Raw genomic sequence first — 23,285 nt, 5'->3', positions numbered from 1 at the left:
GATTGCGATATTATACTGTTTCGTAGCATGAGTTGAATGATTTAAACCCCGATAATTGTAACGCCCTTTTTCGGTGGATGCTCAAGAAGGGGACCTATTTTAAAACAATTCTATAAGACCGATAAGTGAACAACGCGCGGAGCGTTATGCTCTGTTTTAAGTCGTCCAAAAATGTGCTTGAAAAGAGAGACAGAGAGAGTATCATTTTTATTGGAAAAGCACGGTCCACTCGCTCACTCGCTTTTTATATGGTTTGTGCTTTTTTTTTTTGTTAGGGTTAGCATTTTATTGGACAAACAAAAACAATCCTCATTATGTGGAAAGCTTTTCTTTCCAAGAGAAACAGAAAGTTCGATAAAATAACAGCATAAGGTTCGTTTTGCTGCTTTCCTGTACTAATCCCTAAGCCGGATTGCTTTTATCCTTATCCTATATATCTTTAATCTTTCAGGGTGATGGTGTGCAATTTATTAAGTTTTAGAAAAACATTTGTTTTACGAACACAATTTCATCGTTTTTTTTTAATTATTATTATAATATACTTTAAACTTTATATCAACTAAGTGAAGAACAAGCTGTGTTTATACAGTGGCAGGCATTATCAGTCTGTTGGTCCTATTAATTGTATGTTTTCTTCTTCTTCTTCTTCTTCTTTGTCTGTTTTTGTAACAATTAAACAAAATGTGTAGAAAACGAATGTGCATTAGTCGGTCTTTGCAGAAGAAGAAGTCCTTTTTCCTTCCCCATCGGTACGCTCCTTCTCCTCTGTGTGTTTTAATCAGTTGTTTGTTTTTTTTTTATTGCTCAACCACACTACAGTACAGCTGCTTAACGCTTCAGTATTAAATGTATAACGTCTGAAACAATTAGAAATACATTTTAGCCTTCGTTCAGGATGTTTGCAGTATGCCAGTTGTGTAAAAACCAATCAGTAGCACAGTTCAGATACATTCCTTACTAAGGTGTTTTACGCTTTACCATAAATCCAATAGGAAATGTGCGCCAGATCCCAGATCAGATTTCTGTTCACCTATTGGATGTTCTTATACCTAGCGAGAGCTTTGATTTTTCTTATTTCATTTTTTTCGCTACAGCAGTTCGGAGGTACGTGCTTTTTACAACAAAATAATATATTCACAATAACAAGAGCAAACAAGCAGAAACTACAACAAAAAAAACAAACAAACACTATATGCCGTCTTTCTTTTTAATGTAAAACATTAAAGAGCAAAATAAAATGCAACAGTTCAGCCGTAAAACAAAAGGGAAGGAACTCAAGCGATATGGAGCAATGCACATCAATAGACAGAACAAAAAGACCAACTAGTAGAGTGTAAACAGTAAACACATGTAAACGAGAGATGAAAAGTAAAGGGGACGAGTTAAAGAAAAAAAAAATCATTCACCGTGCATATCATCTAGACAGGTGTTTAGAAAAGAATGCGGGGAGGTCTCGATGTGTGTTACGCGCTCCCGCAATGGGGATTAGTGTAATAGATTGTAGTAGGCGTGGAATCGAAGGCAGAAGGGCAGACAGTTTGACTATAAGCTCGGTGTTATCGATATTGGTCCATTGCAAACGGAAGGAAAGAGAGATATAAGGGGAAGAAAGCTGCAAAACACTGTATGTGAGTATGTCCAGTTTGGTAGCCAAACAAAAACGGGGGACAAACCGCAGATATGTTACTGAACTATAGAGAGAAGGAAAGAGAAAGCGAAAGCAATGTTGATACAAAATGAAGACTTTCTTTTATCCATTCGCTGTATCCGTTTGTCGTAATGCATTCACACAAGCGTTTCTTTCGATTTTCAAAGCCAATTTTATTTCTCGCGTTTTTTTGTTTAAAAAGTAAACCAATTTGTTGTTGATAGGTGGTAAACACGGCAAGAGAGAAAGGAATTTTGAAAAAGAAAAAAAACAAGGAAATGAATGAGTGCATGTGTTCAGAGCAGATGATGAGCAGAATATTGCAAAAAAAAGAATAGAAAAACTAAACAAAAAACGAGAAAGACTATAAACATTATGTGAATGTATAAAACATAGAAACAAAAGCGACGAGTGTACGAGAGGATAAAAAGTTTTTGTTTTTTTTTCTTTGTTTTTCCTTTCAGGGTGAGAAATGTAAACCCCCCGTACACACCGAAACACCACAAGAAATGCACCAGAAATGGAAGAGAGACGTTACATTCGAAAGAGATGTGATGGAACCCAAAAAGCTTCAGCTGCCTGTGCGTTGTTTCCAAACGGTTTTGTTTGTTTGCTCTAATGTACGTTGGCCTTAAACTTCTTCAGCAGCGCAATCGTCCGTGCCTGCTGTTGGCCGTCCCGCACCAGTATCAAGCACTGCAGTTGCTTCAGCAGCTCGAGCGCTTCCGGTCCGCGCAGTGCGTTACGTGCGATCAGCGCATCGACCAGCGTTTCGTATCCCGCTATCGGCTCGCGGGACAAGTCCACCTTGCGCAGAAAGCTTAACAATGCCCACGCGTTCGTACTGCTGCTGCCCGTTTGGAACACATTCTGCACGATCGCACCGTACGGTTCGCTGGTGTAGTTGGCCAGCTTCTCAAAGTTGGACAGGGCTGCCGGGATCTTGTTGTTGCGCACGTTTAGCGCTACGAGCTGCAGCCGACGGGCCATATTCTGCTGCCGTTCTTCGGCGAGCTGTGTCACGCTTCGGTTAAGCTGTTTCTCCATCGCCGCGATCTTGCGCTTCAGCTCCATCAGCTGCGATCGGTGCTGTGCGTTGGAGCGCTGCGATAACAGCTCCAGCTGCGCGTTCAGCTCCCGCTTGCGGGCTGTGTAGTGGTTTTGCATGTAGCGGTACTGCTGCTCATCGATGTCGACCGTGTTTTGCTTCAGGTTGTGGTAGCTTTTCTGCAGATGATCAATGCTATGGCGCAGCCGTCGAAGCTCCCGGGCACAGCCCGGGTTGAGCTGTGGGGCTGTTGCTGCTGATTCTGGTTCTGTTTCCTCGGAGTCTTCGTCATCATCATTGTTACCTTCGCTCGGCTCTCGTTCGATATCCTCTACCTGGGTGATCAACGCATCGAGCTCGTCCGCGGACAGTGTGCATTTGGGTGGCGGTGGTGTTGGTCTTCTGCCTCCCTGCTGTTGCGATTGGACGGGCGCTACCGTCAGTATTGCCAGGCCCGCAAGGACCAGCAGCAGTAGAGCCGCTGTGGGACTTCTAATGAAACCCATTTTCTAACACTCCTTGCACAATTGCACGGTTTTTTCACGAAATAAACACTGTCCGATGGCGAACAGAGCAGTACACCTCAACACTGGCGAACACGATCGCCCTTTGGCTGTGCTGCGCTGATAATGTGCTGTTCAATGCGTTTAGCGAAGAATGGCGAGAATCGACCGACGGGGAAATACCCCGATTGATAAGGATTTTTAAATAAGGAATTACGGTGTGTGAATGTTTGATGTAATCGTCTTGGGCGGGTGAATCTTTTGTTCCATGCAAACCTTTGGTGGAAGAAGTTTTGAATTAAATTTATTTGGAGTTTCAAGAACAGGATGATTATCAAAGTTGGGTGAAAAAAAACTAGATTTTTTGTGGAAAAATACTTATTTTTATAATTTTGAAACCTTTTCTAGCACTGGTCGCTACAAAACCAGGCGATGATCGTGATCTGTTTGAAACGGTGTAAACCTACGTGGTACAAATTACTCTCAAACATCTTCATGAAGCTGGTACGATCGCGCAAAGGCTGTTCAAAATAGTGCACTGTCCAGATTTTGTTCTATTTCGATTAATTAGCTTTTATCAAAATTGGCAATCATATGAAAAATGATAATATTGCTACTCAACTAAATTATGAGTTTTCGAGGAAAGTTGTTTATTTTTTACTGTTACTAATACTACTTTACTATAATTACTATTTTTTTACAACAAAAAAGCCGTTAAAAATGCTCCAAATTTATATTGTTTTGAATGCACCAAACCCATAGTGTGTTAATTGCAAGCTGCTCGACTATGCGATACTGCTCGAAAAGCATTCAATCTACTCGAAAGCAACAATCTGTGTGGATTTGCTGAGTTTTTAGATTTAGGAACAATTTTTAATTCAATTTAATATGTTAAATTCATTCAATTTTGCATACTGCGTTCACTTAGCATGATAAAGGTTATTAAAAATAGAAAAGAAACTGCCTTTCGGTAAATTGCCCTATGCGACTGCGTCACGTTTGGCAACACTGCCCTTGCTCCGATCAACTGTCACTAACGTCAAAACCGTTGTTTACAGTAAAATTTATTTTGTTCAGCGCACAACACGAAAACAACTCGCATCGTCCGCGTCGTACCGATTGTGTATTTCCACTTTTCTCCCATTTTTTTTGCTCAATTCCAATCATCTTTCGCATCCAAAATGGGCGACAACTTTGGCATTCACCGTGGGCACGGCAAGAAGGTGTCCGAAATGGTGGAAGACCGCACCCAGGGACAGGTTTTGAGCGACTTCATGATGCAGCTGGAGGACTACACGCCGACGGTAAGGCAGTAGTGGGGACTGGTTCCCCGAAAACGGGACTGCTCTCAAGTGCTGATGATTCGGATGATGCATTTTGACACGCTTTTTCGCTTTCCAGATTCCCGATGCAGTCACCTCCTTCTATCTAAACTCGGCCGGTTTCGAGGGTGCCGATCCCCGAATGTAGGGCACCGATCGCAGAACGCAATGGCGAACGCTGTTAATTGACCATTTCCCTTTGTTTTTACGCTCTTTCTGTTCGTTTGCAGCGTCCGGTTGATTTCGATTGCGGCCCAAAAGTTTGTGTCGGATGTTGCCAACGATGCGCTGCAGCACTGCAAAACGCGCACGAACAGTGCGCCGAGCTCCGGGCACGGGTCGTCCAAAAACCAGAACCAGAAATCGTCCAAAGATCGCAAGTACACGCTCACGATGGAAGATTTGCAGCCGGCACTGAACGATTACGGCATTACTGTTCGCAAAGCGCACTATTTCGTCTAGACAGGGAAGGAGGTTTAGGGTGTGTGTGTGTGCAAATTGCCACTGGAGGGGGAATGTTGTGCAGGTTGGAAGGGGGCGAGGGAATTACAAGAAGAAAAAAAATGTATCTTTATAATGGCTGGTATTATTGAATCCATTCGTAGCGGGGACTTACGGCGCGCACATGAAATTCTAGGAATGGCAACGCATTTCTTGAGCCCGCTCCTACAACGCCACGGTGAATAACTGTAGCAACCATCTAGTACGTTAGGAAAATGAGTGTCGGGACGTACGCCGCCGCTACGAACGGATTCAATAATAACAGCCAATATCCTTTTAAAGAGAAAATGGTAAAATGCTAACGAAATAATCAATTGGATGTAAATTTGATGAGAAATAAGTAATAAAGTGATTTTCCATTCTAAGGGTATGTAAGGTTTCGCTGGTTTTCTTCCCAAGCTCTAGTAGTCGCCGTGGCAACAGGGCCAGTGCACCATGACTAGAGACAACTTTTCTACTTTTCTTTCCATTCTCACCAACAAACAACGAGCGCATGGTTTTGCTTTTTTTTGTTTACTTCATAATTGTAATTTTATTTTGTGTCTCAAATTAATCATCTGATTTTCCGTTTCCACTTGTGGCTGTGGCTTTGCTGGAAAACATTGTTTTTCCCTCGTTGAAGATGAATATAGTTTTCACATTTTTTGTTTTGTTTTGCTGAGATAATTTAATAACCCACTTGCCTATACCCACCCACTAAACATAACACTCCAGCTATGAGTTTGTTTGCAAATTATTCCCCCCCTTTCAACTAAATCTCGTCCAATCTTAAACACACACACACATAAACACAAACGTCGCCCACATATGTGTCTCTCACTTCACAGCAGCAATTTTGAAAACCATCCGGCAGTTAAATCAATAAAGTGATAATAATAGTATTTTTTGAATTATTAGTTACTCTCCCTTTAATGTCAGTGAAGTAGAATAAGTAGTACTTGTAGTAGTAGTAGTAGTGGTAGTAGTAGTTTGTGTTGTTTGTGTGATAATTAGTAGTAAAAGTCGTATGATTAAAGGTCCAATCAACCAATGTGCGATTTCATTAATTGCTCTGTCGTCCTCTTATTTTCTCCTCTTGTTTCGTCTTGTTGTGTTGTGATTTGTTGAAGCGTATTCGTTAGTATTTCTGTTGCTGTTTCTTTTAAACTAGTTTCAACATTGATTTCCCTTGCATTTATTAAATTTCACTTTAACGCACGTGTCTTATTATATTTATCTTTCTCTGTTCCATTATTGTTTCACGGAGTGTCTGTGTCTACAAAACTGGTTTTTCTCCATCGACTTGTTGCGCCTCGTGTTGTGTTGCCAAATAATAGCTAAGGGGGAGGTGGTGGTGTATGGATAATTATACCGGATGGTGGTGTGTGGGTGGTACACATTTTCTTCAAGTTTTTATAACACATTCTGTAACATTTTACTGTTTTATTTTCTTCTTTTCTTACACCTTTCTACACTCTGTCTATCTCTCTTTCAATCTATTGAAGCAAAGAAAGTTGAAGTAAACCGGCTGTGGGCAATGTTAATATGTTGTAAGTGAGTGTGTGTGTGTTTCAATTAAATTTCAGCATCTTTCCCCTTTTCCCTTTTCTCTATTCTCTTCTTGAGTGCTAAAATGAGCTCTAATTAATATATTTATATATATGAAAAGATCTAATACATATCCATTTTTTTCTTCTTCTGCTTCGTAACACATATTATGCTCGCCTGTCGTGATTTTTTCAATCTCTCTTTCTCTCTGTATTTTCCTCCCTTTATTATCCCTCTTTCTCTCTCTCTCTCTCTCTCTCTCTCTCTCTCTCTCTCTCTCTCTCTCTCTCTCTCTCTCTCTCTCTCTCTCTCTCTCTCTCTCTCTCTCTCTCTCTCTCTCTCTCTCTCTCTCTCTCTCTCTCTCTACTCAACCATATGTGTGTACATGCGTGTGTGTGTGTGTGTGTTTCCCTGTTTCCAATTGCTTTCCCACCCCTTCCCTGTTCTCCCTTGTATTCGTTCCCTCGATCCGAATATGCCCGCGTTTCTCCTCCCTGTACCGTTTATTATTATTATTATTTTCGTATTATTTCAATTCCCTCCCATACATACACACACACACACACACACACACCACAAACACACACACACACACCACAAACACACACATATATTTGCCCACCCCGCCTCTATAAGGTGTCATAATTGTAATCTACTATTTGTAAGCCCAGATCCCAGATTTGAAATTCTATCACTTTCAGCACGTTACACCACACTGCGCCCGCGTGCCGTTCATTTTTCACCCTTATTTGTTTGTTTGTTTGTTTGTTTGTATGATTTTCTTCTTTTCTTTTTTTCCTATTAATTATAAACAGAGATATATGTAAATATGTGTGTGTGTGATTTTTGTTTGTGTGTGTATATATAAGTATGTATATGTATAGAATCGTAATCATAGTTAATAATGATAGTATTATCTTTCACCTTCCACAAATTGCAACTTTGCATTGGGTAAGAGCTGTGGCTTTTTTCATCCTTTTGTGTGTGTGTGTGTGTGTTTGTGTGTTGGGCAATAGGGAGGACAGCACAACACAGGATTTTCCAGTGGTACACATAGGTGTAGAACACTACCTTGATTCTTTCGTATTGGGAAATGAACTTCATATAATGGAAATTGGATTCTATAGCAACCGTTTTGGACGGGCTCCTTGGAAATTCCTATTGGATCATTCATTCCTATTTGTCCAATAATGGTACTATAGAATCCAATTCCCATTACATTAAGTTCACGTATGAAAGAGTCAATAAAGTATCCCACAGCTATGAGAACTCCTGGAAAACCTAGTAAGAAAATGGATATTGTGGTTTTCTACTGTTACTGATACAATAATTGCGCTGTTTTGCCATTTTTTCTTCAGTTGCAGCAACCCGACCAAAGTGTGTGTTGCTATTTTGATACAACCCAGCAACAACGCAACAGGAGCATACACTCCTTCTCTCTCTCACACACACACGCACACATAGACACTAATCTCGTCAAGGGAGGGAGAAGTGATGCGGCTACACACTTAAAAACGGGCTACATCATCCAAGCAAACTACTAAACCTTCCATTGGCGCGGGGGCTTTTTAGAACTAGCTCGCCAGCCTCACTTCAGCTTATATTTCATCCTCATTGCAATGGTAACTCGAATTAGTCTCAGCATGGGTGCTACACCTCGGATGACATTCAACACACGCACACACACACACATTCACACACACAATTGACAAAGTTGAAATGGGATTTTACGGGTTGATGAGGCTGTGTGCTGGCTGGCTGCGTGCGCGAACACTCCCGTACCTTCTGCTAATCTAAACAGGATGCCTTCTTTAAACGACCTAAGAAGAGATACCTTCGGATGGTATAACTTTTGTAACATCTTTTCGTGTGTGTTTGTTATACAGTACTTGCTCGATGTGCTCTTTCCGATCCTGTGTTCTGCTGTTTTTGGTACGGTTTGGGAGAATGGTTTTGAAGTTTTCCTTTGCAAGTGTCCCTTTTGCTTCCGCTTAAGCCGCCGCCTGCTTGGATGTGCAATGTGTCGCGCCCCAGTGCAAGAGCAAACCCTGCAGTGCCCATTTCTCCCCCTCCTCGAATTACTTCATTACTGCTTTCTCGTGCTGCTCTTTTCAACAAATACTACCATTACCATTAATATTGATATTTGACTCGATAGGCGACGCGGGCGGCGATGGGGAGGCGCACGACGACGATGAAGAAGCCGGCGAGGGAGAGGACGACTTGGACGAGCTGTTGCCTCCACCGCCGCTGCCACCGCCCCCATTAGTTTGATCGGTCGACTGCCAGCTGTTGTTCGGTGCGGCCGTCTCCTTGCTGTTCTCTACCGCTAAAATCACATGCTTTCCACCGTGCACTTTCGGCGCCGGTTGGGCACCACCGCCACCACCAGCTGGCTCCTCCGGTCTTCCGCCGATCGAGCCGGATGCGCTCGAAAAGTTGGACGATATGGTGGAGCCGGTTTGGTTGGGCGAGCCCAGGCCCGGCGGTGCCGGTTCGGCCATCGAGGTCGCCCCATTCATACGGCTGCTGGCGCCGGTTGGGCCGGTTGGCGGTGCGCCCGTGTTGAAATAAATCTCCGGCAGGCTGGTACTCTGCTGGATGCGGTTGGTGCTCGAGTCGAAGTGCAGCTTGTGGAGCATCTTTTTCACCGGGTGGTGCTGCTGGTGATTCGTTGCAGCATTGCCGCCCCCGGAAGCGAGAGAGATGGTCGTCGGTGCACCGGTTGGCGGTGAGCCGGACGCGGAGCCACTGCCGATCGTTACCATGGTGTCGGTCGGTGCCGCTCCCTGCCGTGTCTGATGCTGGTGTTGGTTGCTACGATGCGTTTGATGTTGCTGCGACTGTTTCGGCTGCTGCTGCTGCTGCTTGTAGCTGTCCCGACTAGCGTTGGTGCTGTAGCTGTTGTTGCGGCTGCTGCTACTGCTGCTGCTGCACAGATCGTACTCGTCGTTCGGAATGTTGGCGGCACCGTGGCCCAGTCCCACCATACTCTGCGCTCCCTTGGCCATACCACCATCGCCGCCGCCGGAACTTCCCGCACCATCGATATTGTTGATGCTCTTGCTGTTGTTCCCACCGGCACCGTTGCTTCGAGCGCGTCCACCACCTGTCACGCCCCTTCTGCCGGACGTTTCCCCCCTGCCGCTGGTGCCCGCGCCTCCCGTGTTGATCACCTCGTTCATAATGTCGATCTTGGAGTCGTAGATCAGCTGGCGTATCTTCTGATTGCTATCCTGTATCATATCCTCCAGCGAGTAGTAATAATCGTTCTCGCCCGCCGTAAGCGACGAGGTGGCTACGGCCGCAGCGGCCGCCGCCGTCGGTCGATGATGCCGCCGGCTAACGGCCCGGCCCGCCAGCCAACCACTGTCGCAGGCCGACGTGCCACCACTGCCCAGCATACCGCCAAAGTAGTTGCTGTTGCTCACGCCATTGTTCAGCTTGTTGATGTGGATGATTTTGTAGTGCGATTCGCGCGGATCGTGGCTGAGATTCTTCATCAGCAGCGTCTCGTACTCGCAGGCACTGGCCGAACCGGATCCGCCGCTGCCGGAACCACCGGCACCGCCGCTACCGCTGCCGCTCCCGTGCGACGGCCCGAGCAGCAGTTTCCTCTTGCGCCGGTGCTTGCGATTGTTCTTAAGGCTGTAGTTGTGATGATCGTCGTCGGCCGAATCGACACCGTCGAGCAGGGTGGTGGCGGCGGCCGCCTCGTAGCCGACCGGGCCACCGGCGCCACCCTTTGCCGCCGCACCGCCCAAGCCGAGCAGCAGCGGGCTCGCAACGGTCAGCCCAAGCTCGGGCCCGACCGCCAGCTCGTCCTCGTCCGCATACCCACCGCTCAACCGGTTCGGCTGCTGATGGCACAGCCGGTACTTGCCGAGATGCTTGTCGTACATGAAGCGCGTCGTCGGCTTCATGATCGATTTCAGCGGAATGTCCCCGCTGCCGGCGATGACGGATTTGAACGATTTCGGCGTGTCGGCGTGACTGGCGTTCATCGCTAGAGCGGCGGCGCCAAGGTGCAGCTTGCCGGCAGCCATACCACCGCCCACGGCCTCGTCCTCATCGTCGTGCTCGAGGCCCGCTGGTGGCCGGCCGCCCAGGTAGTTGATGTGGATGGGCGATATCTGTGGCTCGGGCGTGGCCGGCTCGTCATCGTTCGGCGTGAAGTACACGGACGCTTTGCTCTCGTCCACGCTCTTGGTGGAGAAGTTCTCCAGATACTTGAGCGCGTAGTCCGAGCCGACGAGCACCTTCGTTGGTGGCACTTCGTTGCCTTCCATCTGGGACAGCTTCTCGATCTTTGCCTTCAGATACACCTCAAAACCTACCACAAGAAGAGAGAAAGAGAGAGAGAAAGGAAGGACAAGGGTAATGTTAGAATTTGCGCTTAAGTACACGCTACACCACAATCTCGTCTTATTTAAGCGCGTGGGTTTACTTGCACCGTACACTCTTCAGCAGCGACCTGGGCACTATGGAATATAGATCTGGATGGAATGATTTAATTTACAACGTTACAACCCTTGCACCATCCATCGTTACACCCGAACGACTAACCACAGCCAATGCATTACATGAGCTATACATTTTGAGTGTGAGTTTTAGCGCAAGCAGCCAGCACCTACCACACCTACCCTTTTTATAGCTTTTTTTTTGTTGATGGTGTTAATGTTTCGTTTCAAGGGTGATCATCTTAACTAGCATTGCTATGCATGCTATAAGCAAAGGTGTGGTTGTATGACTATTTTCTACAATTTGTTTGTGGTTGTTTCATGTACATGATATTTTTTTCACATAATAGGCCCATATCACTAATGTTAGAGAACTACTGATCAGTGCTGCAAAATGTCATAAGCATTACGAGATGTTCACCAACGAAAACAATGAACATATTCATGGTAGCTTGATGCTCATTGTTGATATTCAATGAAAGTGCGTCATGACATGTCGAACATGACATGCGAGTGCTTGAGTCGAACGCGATACTCTGACTGACAAGCTGAGCTTAATGTCGGCGCAAGCATAATCATGACATTTTCTGGCTGTGAACCGTGCTGCCAAATGCCACTGTTTCAGACACCAACACTCATGACTGAAACCCATCACATGCTTGATGACATTTTCTTAAACACCCAATTCTTCATCACTCACTTGGTAATGACATTTTCTGTCGGTGATAATCACGACATTCTTGAAATATACTTGGCGTGTGGTCCCAAGCAGCAAAATGAGCATGATTTCTCGCTCTGTCTGGTTTGATGGTCTGTCGGGTCAAACAGAGCAAGAAACCATGCTCATTTTGTTTCTAGGAACCACTAGCAGGCATCGCATATCTCCCATGACTATCAAATGACCAACAGTTGGTTGCACAGAATGTCACCAAGCATACGATGGTCGCACTAACTGTTTGACTCTCACCTCTGATCATCACAGTAGAGCACGTGACGCTGACCTTTTTTTTCAGCCGGAATTTATCATGACTACGTCAGTGACATTTTGCAGAACTGATCACAGTGAAAAAAAAGTCATGACATAGTGACTGGCCAAACGTTGGTCGAAAAATGTAACGAAGCATGCATTGGTCACACTAATCGTTTTGAGTATCACTTCTGATTATCACAATAGAGTACGAGACGCTGACATGGATTTTGTTTCAGTCAGATTTTTTTATGACATTGACACTGACGTTTTGCAGCACTGAAGTACATTTTCTATCACACGCGATAACAAGCTCAGCGGGTAAAAGTCCATGTTCCAACTATGCTAAATTGAAATTATGAAGAATTTTAACGTTTATAAAGGATGTTATTTGAACGCTTCTTACATTTACAAATATTGAACGTCTGAAGGTGTGTAACATAATGTAATAAACATAATGCTTCACTATTTTTAGTTAATAATTATCATAGTTATTAATAACTAATGCAATACGGGTATTTATTCAGCTTATAGCAAATCGTTTTTTTGTTATTGCGCTGCTTAGAACTATGTTGTTAGGCCGTCTATTAATTTGTCGTTGAATATTCCATTTTTTACAGCATATAAGTAATAATTCTAGGAACCGTAGTGTCGTTATTAAAACGTCACAAAGATTGCCAAACGTATTAAACATAAAATTAAAACAGTAGCGTAACAGATTAAAAATATTAGTAAAGCATTTAGCCTGCATTAACCAGGAATCGTGCCAAAAAAAGAGGGTTAATAATTCTGCAATAGCTTCTCTCAAACGTCACAGCAAGGATTTGCAATCGTAAAAATGTAAACCTTATCCTTAGAGTGAAAAATAATATTCTATTAGTAATGCTTCTGCTCCATTATTGCTGACTCTATCAATAATAAAATAATAATAATAGTAAGGACACAAAAGTACAATGTAAACTATCGTTCTACATATGAAAAAGCTACTTTCCATTTCCGTTATCCACCAACCTAAAATGTTACGGGTTCCTTTTCTGTGCCCACATAAATATCGAATAATTTATTACAACATTAACGTATCCATTAAATACTCCAACTTTACATGCACTTTTGGTGCATCAGGCGGTTATGTGCGGCACTAAAACCTAGTCCTGAGTAAAGCAAGCACCACCTAGTAGCAATCTTCTTCTTCAGGTGATACATCAACTGCTTAGTGGCAGTGTCGGGCTGGGTTCAAGGATTTTTCCTTGCCTTCTCGAGCGCTGCATCAGTAAGCAGCACCATCGTGGCATACACACCAACACAGCGAGCAAATCCCCAAACCCATCATCCACAGCCAAGCTGTAGCGGGACAAACTATTGATTGTACCCGTCGGGGGTGGGGGAAGGATGTACTGGCGACGAAAACGGTTTGGTACACAAACAGTCAAACCCGGCAACGAGGGCAGGCAAAAGCAAGGTTCGGAGGCGCCACGGTAAGCTTTAACCCGTTATATTTCCTGTACGATCCCCGATGGCTACATGAAAAGGGCACTCGGTTTGGCGGAAAAGGACGCAACTTACGGGCGCTGTCTTTGACGTTCACCGCCATCGTTGCACCACGGTTGCAAACCGAAGCCCCGGGAAGGGTCAAGGTTAATGGTTTCTGTTTTCGTAATCGAGCTGTTTATTGCGCGCCTTTCAAGTGCCTGAATGGCCGGGTGGACCCGAGAACCGACCCGGTACGTTGGGTACACGTGGGAGAAATTGAGACCCCACGGGAGGCAGCAAAAAAAAAAAACACACATACAAAAACTTTTCACATAACTTCACATTAGGATACCCACATGTGCTTGTAATGGAGGTCGAGAGAAGCCCGTCCTGGCGACCCTCCATTTCTTGGGAAAATGTTTGATGGTTTCGAGTGGGGATGGTAGTGTAGGTACACACACATACACTACTGGCGACAGTTTGAAACGGACATACTTTCCGCCGCTATCAAAACAGAAACTAATGGGCCCATCACAACCGTATGTCCCTGTTCCTGCCACTCTGGCCAGGCGCAAACCGTGCAGTAGGAAAGCTTGCGGTGGAGCGAACGAGTAAGCAAATGGTTCAAGCAAAAGCGATGCATATTTCACAGCATGGAACCGAGGTGAAATCGAATGAGTCAATAGCTTTGAATTTGTTTGCTACAAACGTACATGTGTGTGTGTGTACTGCTCTCTATTTCAAGTGATGTTAGCGACGAGATGGAAGCGTTTGTTAGAAAAGCTTGTTTCGTGGAAAGTGCGGAATTACTTATAAACGTACCAATGGAAGCATCACAGTACAAACTTCTACTTAAGCGATTTTCAAGATGGTTTTGTGGTAAAATTTATATTAAAAAACATTTATCCAGTTTATTGTTTTTAAGCATGATCCAAGTTTCATAAGATTTTTCACAACGTTTACTGACAGATTCCCAAAATTATTATTGTAATGTCTTAGAATTTTCATAAACTATCCACAAAATTGTATTGTGCACATTTACTTTTCTTGAAATAATGAATTTTAAACCATTTTTTCTATACTAAAGTCGTTGAATATTTTAAAAGGCAAAAAAAAAACAATAAAAAACGAAATCGATATCTTTTTACAATTTTTAAAAATAATATAAAAAGTATAGAAAAGCAATATGGCCTTCTCGGACCGTTCCTTCTGAATAATAAAAAAAAGTAGAGAAAAATGCAATGCCTATTGCAAGGAAACAAAATTAATTTCGTTGTAACTCAAATTTCGTTTTCATGAACTAACAATTTTATGTTTTTGGATTTTTGGTCGATTTTTAAAAGTGAGCAACCGCCCATTAAAATAAAAATTTAGTTATACTATGAAACTGTACTAAAATGATATCGAAAAGTTATAGGAAACTACCGCAATAAATAACTACAATGAACCGGTAATCATTACATAATGGAAGAAGCAACCCAGTAATTGATAGCAGTCCCTTTACATTACTGGAAACTGGAGCTAATATACCATTCCCCCAAGCCCAGCATGCGCCATTGCCCCAGCACCAACCGTGACCACCACACATCCTCAACCTGGCCCAATGTTAGACGTGATTGAATAGCTGTACACGGAGTAGAACGAGTGGATAGAACCGGACACAGAGGAGGCAAGCAAACAACAAATCTTAGCCTTTTGAAAACTATCATTCTATCATTGCATTGCCTGTGAGTGTGTTGAAAACCAGCGATAAAGTATATAAACAAGATGCAAACACATGATAGATAGAATCTCTTACAAACTAAATATAGCTCGCCGTACTTTACCATGTATCATTGCAAAAGCCGCGTGTGTTTGGTTTGGTTCGGTTTCTCTGCGCGGGGGCTTCTCCATCACGCGAGGGGGGGGCTCATTGGATAACGAGGATAACGCACGGATCGGTTTGCCGATAGTGCAGTTCGTCGCTGGTGTCTTGCTTGGGTTGGGTGTGCTTCGTGTTGGTTGGGTGGTGGTGCCGTCGGTTGCATTTCGGTTGTCGTTTTGAATTTGAACTATCACGCCTCTAGAGCGCTGATAAGTTTGCAACAATGGGGGCCCGGTCTCCCGGCCCAGCTGGCTAGCATTGTGTCGTTGTTTTTAAATTACCAATTAAACAATAATCGTATCTACTCCGGTAAATCAAACCCCGCCGGAGTAGCCGGAGCAGCGTCTTAGAATCTGGTGATTTGATCATTTCTTCGCAGTTGATAGCGCGAATCTGGGTTTTTTTTTCATTTAAAGCATTAAGTTACCCGATGCATCGGGCAAAGCGTTTTGTGTGTATTTGTGGGGGAAAGTAGTGGCCGAACCGTAACATTTTTTTTTGTTAAAGAGAAAGAAAGAAAGAAATGAAAAGAAAACGAAACGAAAGAAAAGCCATTCCAAATCGGTCGTGTACGTACGGAACGGCAGCGTGTCGAAATGGATAAAGGTTAATAAAACAAGGGTAACAAAAACAAAGAAAAAAAGTATTACTAACAGTTTGCTATCTACGGCACGACACCCGTGCGCTAGCTACGGCTAGGTCTACTACTACGAATAGTTAAAAAAGCGTTATTAAACGACTAGCTAGCTACTCGCTGCAGAGAGCAAAAGCGTTCCTCAATTTACTAGCTGCTGCAACGGTTGCCCTGCAACCGGTCGGCACCCGGTGCCCTAAGCATTGCCCAACACTCACCATCGAAATCTTCGTCCTCTTCGTTGCGGCCGCGGCAGTTCTCGAAGTAGAAGCTGGGCAGATTTTCCAGCACCTTGTTCAGCGTCTGCTGCTGGTACTTGTAGCCCTCGCGCAGCCGAAGCGCCTGGTGGGCACTGAACTTGCGGATCTTGTTGCGCTGGAACACGTAGTTCTCCCGCACCCAGGTCAGCTGACCGGTGGAATAGTCACGTACCCGGCGGACCTGCACGTGTGCAAGGAATACGCAATGAGCGCGTTAGTGAATGATAGACACACACACACACACACACATGCATATATTTCTAGTTTTGTACCAGTTGAGCGTAGCTTCTGCTATGCACGAGTAGTGCACACTGCTTGCTATCTAGTACGGTGTTGCACAAGTCAATACTCACCTGATCGTAGTACTGATCCCGCAGCGTGGTGAGATGATGCGTTCCAATGTCTCGGATTTCGCGCAAATGTTTCGCCTGCGTCGAGTAGCTGCCCTGTATCCAATCGACCTGCTGGGCACAGTTGTCCTTGATGCGATGAACCTGCCAAAAACGAAAGGATAATGATTCATTAAACGGCTGACAAACGTAACACCAAATTTCATGCAGCTCCAACCATACGTCTGCGCGTACCTGTTGCGTGTAGTTATCGCGCAGCCGCTCCAGCTGCTGGCTCTTGTAGTGTTCGATGTTGTCCAGCATGGCGTAGATCTGGCGCGCCTTCGACGAGGTCTTGTCGTTCTTGTAGCAGTAGCTGCAACAGTTCTGGCAGATCAGATCGACGATGTGGAAGCGGATGAAGATGCGCCGAATGCCCTGGAAGATCAGCGTCAGCGCTAGGAAGGCGGCCGCCGAAATTGCACCGGTAATGATGCTACCGATCTTGACGCGATAGAACACGATTGGATCGATGTAGAGGCTAATAATAGCACCGTGTCCCACAGCGCAGTTCCAGCAGCACGCAGGTGACACACCACACGGGTGTAATTTACATAGCGCGGAGGGGAAGTAAAAGAAAAGGGAAGAGAAAAGGAAATCGCACATAAATATATTACACTCATCGAGCACAGGAGCAAATACCATGCCAAGGCCATTTCAGGGCAAGAGGGGCGAGCCTGTTCGAGAACATAAGATAGCACGAAAACCATATCATCCGTTTCATTTCCTCCCTGCTGTTTGCTCCGTAGTTGGTATGAATTATTCATTTTTGCCGTGGCCAAAAATCAAAGCCATATCGACAGTGCAGCAGCTTGTATCGATAAAATTCTTGCAAATGGCGTCCCTGTTATTTAGGTTACCAGGGAGTGGACGATGTAGGACGGCGGCAAAGGAAAGACAAGGCAAGAGGGTGTGTAATTGAAGTGAAGAAAACCTGCAAAGGCGTAATCGATTTCCATCAGCTGTGAGGAGCTGGCGGGTCGACCGTTGGTAGAATGTATCGAAGGCACGACGAAGCGTGGCGTTTGCGAAAAGTGCATTCGGGCATGATGCAACTGATATAAAGTGCAAGCCGAATACACGCTGAGAGGGAAAGCAGGAGGAATTTCAATTTAGCGCAACGTTTTTGGTGTTTTTTTATGGGAATTTTTTACTTCTTTTGATATGCAACGAAAATAAATGAATGCAGAGTTTTCATGGTAATAGAGAAAGAGGAATTTGATATCCGAAACTGATTGGCCTGGAATAATATATTAGAATCTAAACAATTGCAGTTAGGTTGGTCTGGTGGTAAAATCGTCAACTCGTACGACTAAACAACATGCCCGTCATGGGTTCAAGCCCCGAATGGAACATCCCCATACGGATAGGACTGACTATTATCTTGCTATGGTAATAACGTATACGCTCAGTTATCCAATCCCGCACGCTCGATAAATCTGCACTTATGACAATCAAATTCTGAACAGGTGTGTACGGTCAAAAGTAGTGTGAACTATGGTTTAAAAAAAAATATAGATATAAAAAAATATAAAAATATATATATATAGATATATTTCTATTTTTTAAATTATAAGCTTTCTTCGTACATGAAAATGTATATAATGTAACAATTAACTCATGCACCGAGACTAACCAAAGAAGTTAAAAAACACGTCAAAACGTCATTCGATCATTCGCACTCAATCAAGTGCGGATTACGGAGCTTATACTGTAAATCAGATGTGTCAAACTCATTTCTTCGGTGGGCCACTTGTTAGCCCGAAAAACCAGTCGCGGGCCGCAATAATTAAATTAAATATCGATGATAAAGGCAAATATGGACTGGATTCATCATTACTCCATAGCGTCGACGGCCGCATACAGAACTAGTAGTACAGGCAGGCCTTGACCGACAATGTTTGTTGTGCCAAAGAAGAAGAAGAAACAATTGCAGCTATTTATCTTGTGAAACATTACCAGCAAACATAAAAGGACGGCAACAAACCGCTTGCCCGTTTCCCCAACATTGGGCGAAAATGTTGTTCTACCAGCAGTGCAGCTAATGTAATTATTATAGCCAGCTAAAAGCTTCCAAAATACCACCAGCCTTTCGAATCGAATAATCTACCACGGACCACACACACACACGCATACAGCAGTGCAGAACATCGCTTGCAGCACACACTTACCGTATATCGGCCGTGGCATTGCCCATGATATTAATAGCGTAGCACGTGTACAGCCCACTGTCGCGCCGGGAAATGTTGTGAATCCGCAGGAAGCCATTCTCGAGCAGCGTTATCCCCTCGTGCAGCCCATCGCCCGTTACGTTGTCCATCGTGAGCATCTGGAATTCGACCGCCTGCTGGTACTTGCGGTTGCCGCTGCCGCCGCCCGGCTCATCCTCGAACAGCAGCGATTTCTGATCCTGCTCCTGGCTGTGCCGCAGGATCTCGTTCTTCGGCGTGATCCAGATAATGTCCGGCGGCGGATTGCCGGTAAACACGCACTCCAGCACCGCGTCCGACTTGAGCAGATGCATCCGGCTCTCGGACGACTGGAGCAGCTCCGGCTTGAAGCAGCTGATGTGCTGCAGCACGCGCACAATGTCGCCCGGATAGCCGTTGCGGCACTTCAGCTCGGACAGGCGCAGCAGATCGTAAATCTTCTGCGTGTTGTTCTCCGCCTGCAGCTCGTCGAGCCAGCTCAGTATCCAGTACATGTGGCAGTCACAGCCGTAATCGTTGTCCAGGAAGTTGGCGTACTGCAGCTCGTGCAGGGTGCGTATCTGCTCCGGGATGTACATGATATCGTTGCTGCCCACGTCCAGGTAGCGCAGCCGGCGCAGCTCGCCAATCTCCTTCGGCAGGCTGGTCAGTCTGTTGTTGGACAGGAGCAGCGTTTCCAGGTGCGGCACATTGCGGAACACGCATGGCTCGATCTCCTTCAGTCGGGTGTTGTTGCGTATCGAGAGGTAGCGTAGACTGCGCAGCACCTCCTTGTTCACCGTGTGGTTGTTGCGCGCCACCCAGTTGCTGAGCGTTTCCAGGTTGGTCGCGTCCAGGTGCAACCGTACCAGCGCGTGCTGGCTGGCGAAGATCGAGTTCGGCAGCGAGCGCATCAGGTTGTTGCTCAGATCGAGCGACCGGAGCGACCGGAGCGCGGAAAACACGGTCGACGGCAGGATGTAGATCTGGTTCTGGTTCACGTTCAGGTACCGCAGCTCGTCCAGCGTGTCGAACGCGTTCCGGTCGATGAACACCAGCTTGTTGCCGGACAGGTCGAGCGACTGGAGCCGGCGCAGCCCGTACAGCGCGTTCTTGGAGATCTTCTCGATGATGTTGCCGTTCAGGCGCAGCACGCGCAGCTGCTTGTTGAGCAGGAAGAAGTTGTCCAGGAACGAGACGAGCATGTTGCTGGACAGATCCAGCACCTCGAGCGCCCGCAGCTCCTTGAACACCTGGAACGGCACCACGTACAGCCGGTTGTGCGCCAGGTGCAGCTCGGTCAGGTTGCCGAGCCCGGCGAAGCTGTTGCGCGGAAGATCGTGGATCGTATTGTTGGCGAGGTTCAGCACCCGCAGCCGGCCGAGCGGCCGGAACAGGTGCAGCGGCAGCTCGCCGAGCCGATTGCCGTGCAGGTCGAGCTCGACCAGGTTCGGCAGATCGGTGAAAATATCACTCGGAAGATTGTGTAATTGATTCGCGGATAGCTGCAGCAGCTTCAGCCGCTCCAGTCTGCTAAAGTAGTCTCTCCTTAACGTGCTAAGTAAGTTTGCGCTTAGGTCTAGTATCATCAGGTTGCTGAACTTCCGCCCGTCCCGGGCGAACGTGAGGGCGAACTGCTGATCGGTCACGTTGCTGTCCCGCCAGCGCACCATCTCGAGATAGTTCTCGTTCTTCAGGGCGAGCTGGTCGCTGGCCGGGCTCTGCACTGGCACGCGCTCCAGCAGGATGCCCTTGTAGGAGTTGACGGGCCGCAGGTACTCCTCGTTGACCGCCCGCAGGCTCGTGTCGGAGCAGCTCAGCACCTTGAGAAAGCTATTTACATCTTCGGTGTCATCATTGTAGGTTGGATAGTCGGACTGGGGCGGCGAGTAGTCCGCCGTCGGCACCAGCGGCGTCAGGTCGATCCGGTGGCGCCCGGCGTCGGCCTCGACGTCCAGATCGGCGTCGGCGTCCGGTGCGGACGGTAGCGTCGCGAAGTAGCTCACCGAGACGGTACCGTACGTGGACGTTAGGGCACATTTTGTCTGATCCGTCACGTGTACAATGAGGAACAGCTGGGCTAATATCAAGACGACTTGCGTATGCAGATGCATCTTGACTGTAGTGGCAATAGTTTGCAGTAGGATTCGCTGTCGTACAGTTTACGCGAGAGTCGTTGAATCCATTGAGCTACCAGAAACCGATGAGGCATCTTTTTACACTGTGACTGCGAATGAGAGAAGAGATTAGGAGTGAGAAAGTTAGTATGTGTTTGATGGTTTTGGCTAATCAGTTCATCAAAAAGGGATTTATAGATATCGTTTAGAAATTAAATCTAACATTCAAATATAATGGCATTGGCAAAAAATACGCAATATTTACATTTCACGCATAGTTTCTGGTGAATACATTATACCGTCCAAAAAGAGCAAACAAACAAATGGCCGTGGCCACATGGCACTAACAAAAAAAAGGAATCTGTTTTCCCGACACGCACAGTGCCGTTTGCCGCAGCAAATGTTTTCTACGAAACGGCAAACCCACACGAAAATTCTGCCACAAAAAGACACATCACATTAGTATTCTAACCGACGACGGCATAAGGTAGAGGTCCCGGTCGCTCAAAAGCAGCCGCAATTTTCGTTTCGGACATTTTTTTTTGCTGTAGTTTAATAACAAACCCAACTGGTTATGATGGTTGGTTAGCTGGCGAGCTGAGCGATCCAACACTTTGCATCACAATTGGAAGCATTTTTGTCCCAAAAATTTTGGTGATTATACACCACTCTGTTTGCACACATCCTTTTCCTCCGTTTTCATAAGGTGCAACACCAGGATTTTGCTATTTGGGCCAAAAATGAAATTTGCCTTTTATTAACGAGCAAGCTTCCACGGTCACGTACTGCAGTGTCGCGTAAAGTATGCAAAATTAAACGATCAAACACACTTCCCATGCAAAGCGGGTCTAGTGTCTTCCAAGCGGCAAGCTTACCGGTAGAGGTCGCACGCATTGCAAGTCGAGAATAAAATTGCCGTCAGACATCGGAAGATTAGTGCCGTTGCGGTGTAAAAGGATTAACGGAAAGGGTCGATGACCATTCGTGATATGCTTCGCCTCAGGTACGGTTCATATCAGATATTTCAACTCGAGCGTGAAGTTTTGTGTTACGATTTAATTTTTTTTTTGTAATTTATGTAACTTTACAACTGAAAATGTTGTCAACAGCACATATATGAAAATGTTCAAAATGGATCGAAAAGAAAAATGGCGCAATCATCATCATCAATCAATGAGATTTATACTGAAGAGGGCTTTTACGATACTGTTCAGCTTTTTTATATGGAGTTTGATAGTTGGCGGCTGAAATCATGTAAACATTTCATACAAAACCACACACAAAACTAGCCTTAGATGCAGCCTGAAAAATATGTAAATGCCGCTTCGTCGCAGGCTCGATAAGACAAGCTCAAGAAAAGTTAAACATAGTTTCGACCGATTTTACAAACGATTTCAAAATACATGTTCGGTTGTACACAAATGGTTAAATCCAATTTAGCGGAAATAGTTAGCTTATTACCATAGGTGAAGCATTTTTGTCATTTTTGGACGATTGAAGAATGTTTAAATGACACAGACTGAAAATGACTTTTTTTAGCGCATCTGGTAAAACATTCTAATTGCATTGATGCAGACATCACTAGAAGCCGCATGGTGGCCAAACCATTAGACGCTGTCGTCTTCTACAAGGCCGGACGGGTTCGTTTCCTATTTAGATCGTGTAGTCGCTACAACAGAACAGGAGTAAGTATTTAGAGGTTAGTATGTAAAAAAAGAAGAGAGAGAGAGTGTCATAACACACGTCCCAATTTTAATAAAATATTTATGACACATTCCGACACTCCTAGAGCTGTAGCTGGCTATACTCTATATACACACACCCTTCGTTCCGAACGACCCAAAATCAAATAAAATTTCACACTCTTATCACGCCCGGTTAGTGTCAATTTTATGGCCGGCTGATATAATTGGTTCATCTGTCACATCGTGCACCGAGGGGGAGGAGGAGAACCTGTGGTTAATAAAATTCCATCTCTAACTGTCATGTCACTCCCCCGTAGTCGTGGAGCTCCAGCACCCTGTTGGACTTCGCCCGGGAGCGACCAGACAAACCAAAGGCAGAGAACAGGCTAGTCCCTCTCACACGTCTCTCACGTCCACTTAGTAGCCATGTCTCACATTTAAATTGTCAACAATACTAACATCACCAAAGATATCTTTGGACAGTTTGCTGCTACCAAGGAGCATACACGGAATGTGGTAGAAAGCAATAAATTTCAATTTAATACACACCACGGCATAAGTATTTCGCAACATTCGATACCGACGAGAGAGAGAGAGAGAGAGAGAGCGAGAGCGAAAGAGAAACAGTGGACCACAACAAAGTTGGTAATGGATACAGACACAGACACACAAAACCGCCAAGTTGTTGTTTTGCTTCCCCC

At 45.3% G+C, this 23,285-nt stretch overlaps 3 protein-coding genes across 7 annotated transcripts in view; 1 reads left to right on the top strand and 2 right to left on the bottom strand.

Moving 5' to 3' along the window:
• Positions 1-1,796: 1,796 nt before the first annotated feature.
• Positions 1,797-3,683, bottom strand: LOC133393034 (uncharacterized). The gene has a single exon (XM_061656090.1). It carries the CDS (start codon positions 3,200-3,202, stop codon positions 2,264-2,266), a length of 939 nt encoding a protein of 312 aa, XP_061512074.1. The 5' UTR covers positions 3,203-3,683; the 3' UTR covers positions 1,797-2,263.
• Positions 3,684-4,236: 553 nt separating this feature from the next.
• On the top strand, positions 4,237-5,392 carry LOC1275459 (transcription initiation factor TFIID subunit 10). Its single transcript, XM_314706.4, has 3 exons — positions 4,237-4,503; positions 4,601-4,665; positions 4,752-5,392. The coding sequence occupies exons 1-3, from the start codon at positions 4,381-4,383 to the stop codon at positions 4,981-4,983; spliced, it is 420 nt and encodes a 139-aa protein (XP_314706.5). The 5' UTR covers positions 4,237-4,380; the 3' UTR covers positions 4,984-5,392.
• A 1,905-nt stretch (positions 5,393-7,297) lies between these two features.
• Positions 7,298-23,285, bottom strand: part of LOC1275458 (uncharacterized) — a 35,293-nt gene continuing 19,305 nt past the window's right edge. For all 5 annotated transcript variants that reach the window (XM_061656051.1, XM_061656052.1, XM_061656050.1 and 2 more), the window contains 5 exons: positions 18,765-21,009; positions 16,789-17,074; positions 16,558-16,698; positions 16,163-16,385; positions 7,298-10,882 (listed from right to left, as the gene is read on the bottom strand). In XM_061656051.1, coding sequence (XP_061512035.1) covers positions 8,661-10,882; positions 16,163-16,385; positions 16,558-16,698; positions 16,789-17,074; positions 18,765-20,896 — 5,004 coding nt within the window. In that variant the 5' untranslated portion in view covers positions 20,897-21,009 and the 3' untranslated portion in view covers positions 7,298-8,660. The remainder of the gene's footprint in view (positions 10,883-16,162; positions 16,386-16,557; positions 16,699-16,788; positions 17,075-18,764; positions 21,010-23,285) is intronic.

This window comes from Anopheles gambiae, chromosome 3 (assembly GCF_943734735.2).
Source record: "Anopheles gambiae chromosome 3, idAnoGambNW_F1_1, whole genome shotgun sequence".
Classification (NCBI taxonomy): domain Eukaryota; kingdom Metazoa; phylum Arthropoda; class Insecta; order Diptera; family Culicidae; genus Anopheles; species Anopheles gambiae.
Note: the sequence above shows the minus strand (reverse complement) of the source record. Positions and strands in the feature narration are given on the sequence as shown.

Bases quoted from the DNA above. Each gene is read 5' to 3' on its own strand.
- LOC133393034 (XM_061656090.1), bottom strand. From the start codon at position 3,202: ATGGGTTTCATTAGAAGTCCCACAGCGGCTCTACTGCTGCTGGTCCTT.
- LOC1275459 (XM_314706.4), top strand. From the start codon at position 4,381: ATGGGCGACAACTTTGGCATTCACCGTGGGCACGGCAAGAAGGTGTCC. The intron at 4,504-4,600 runs GTAAGGCAGTAG...TTCGCTTTCCAG, and splicing joins TGGAGGACTACACGCCGACG to ATTCCCGATGCAGTCACCTC. The intron at 4,666-4,751 runs GTAGGGCACCGA...GTTCGTTTGCAG, and splicing joins GAGGGTGCCGATCCCCGAAT to CGTCCGGTTGATTTCGATTG.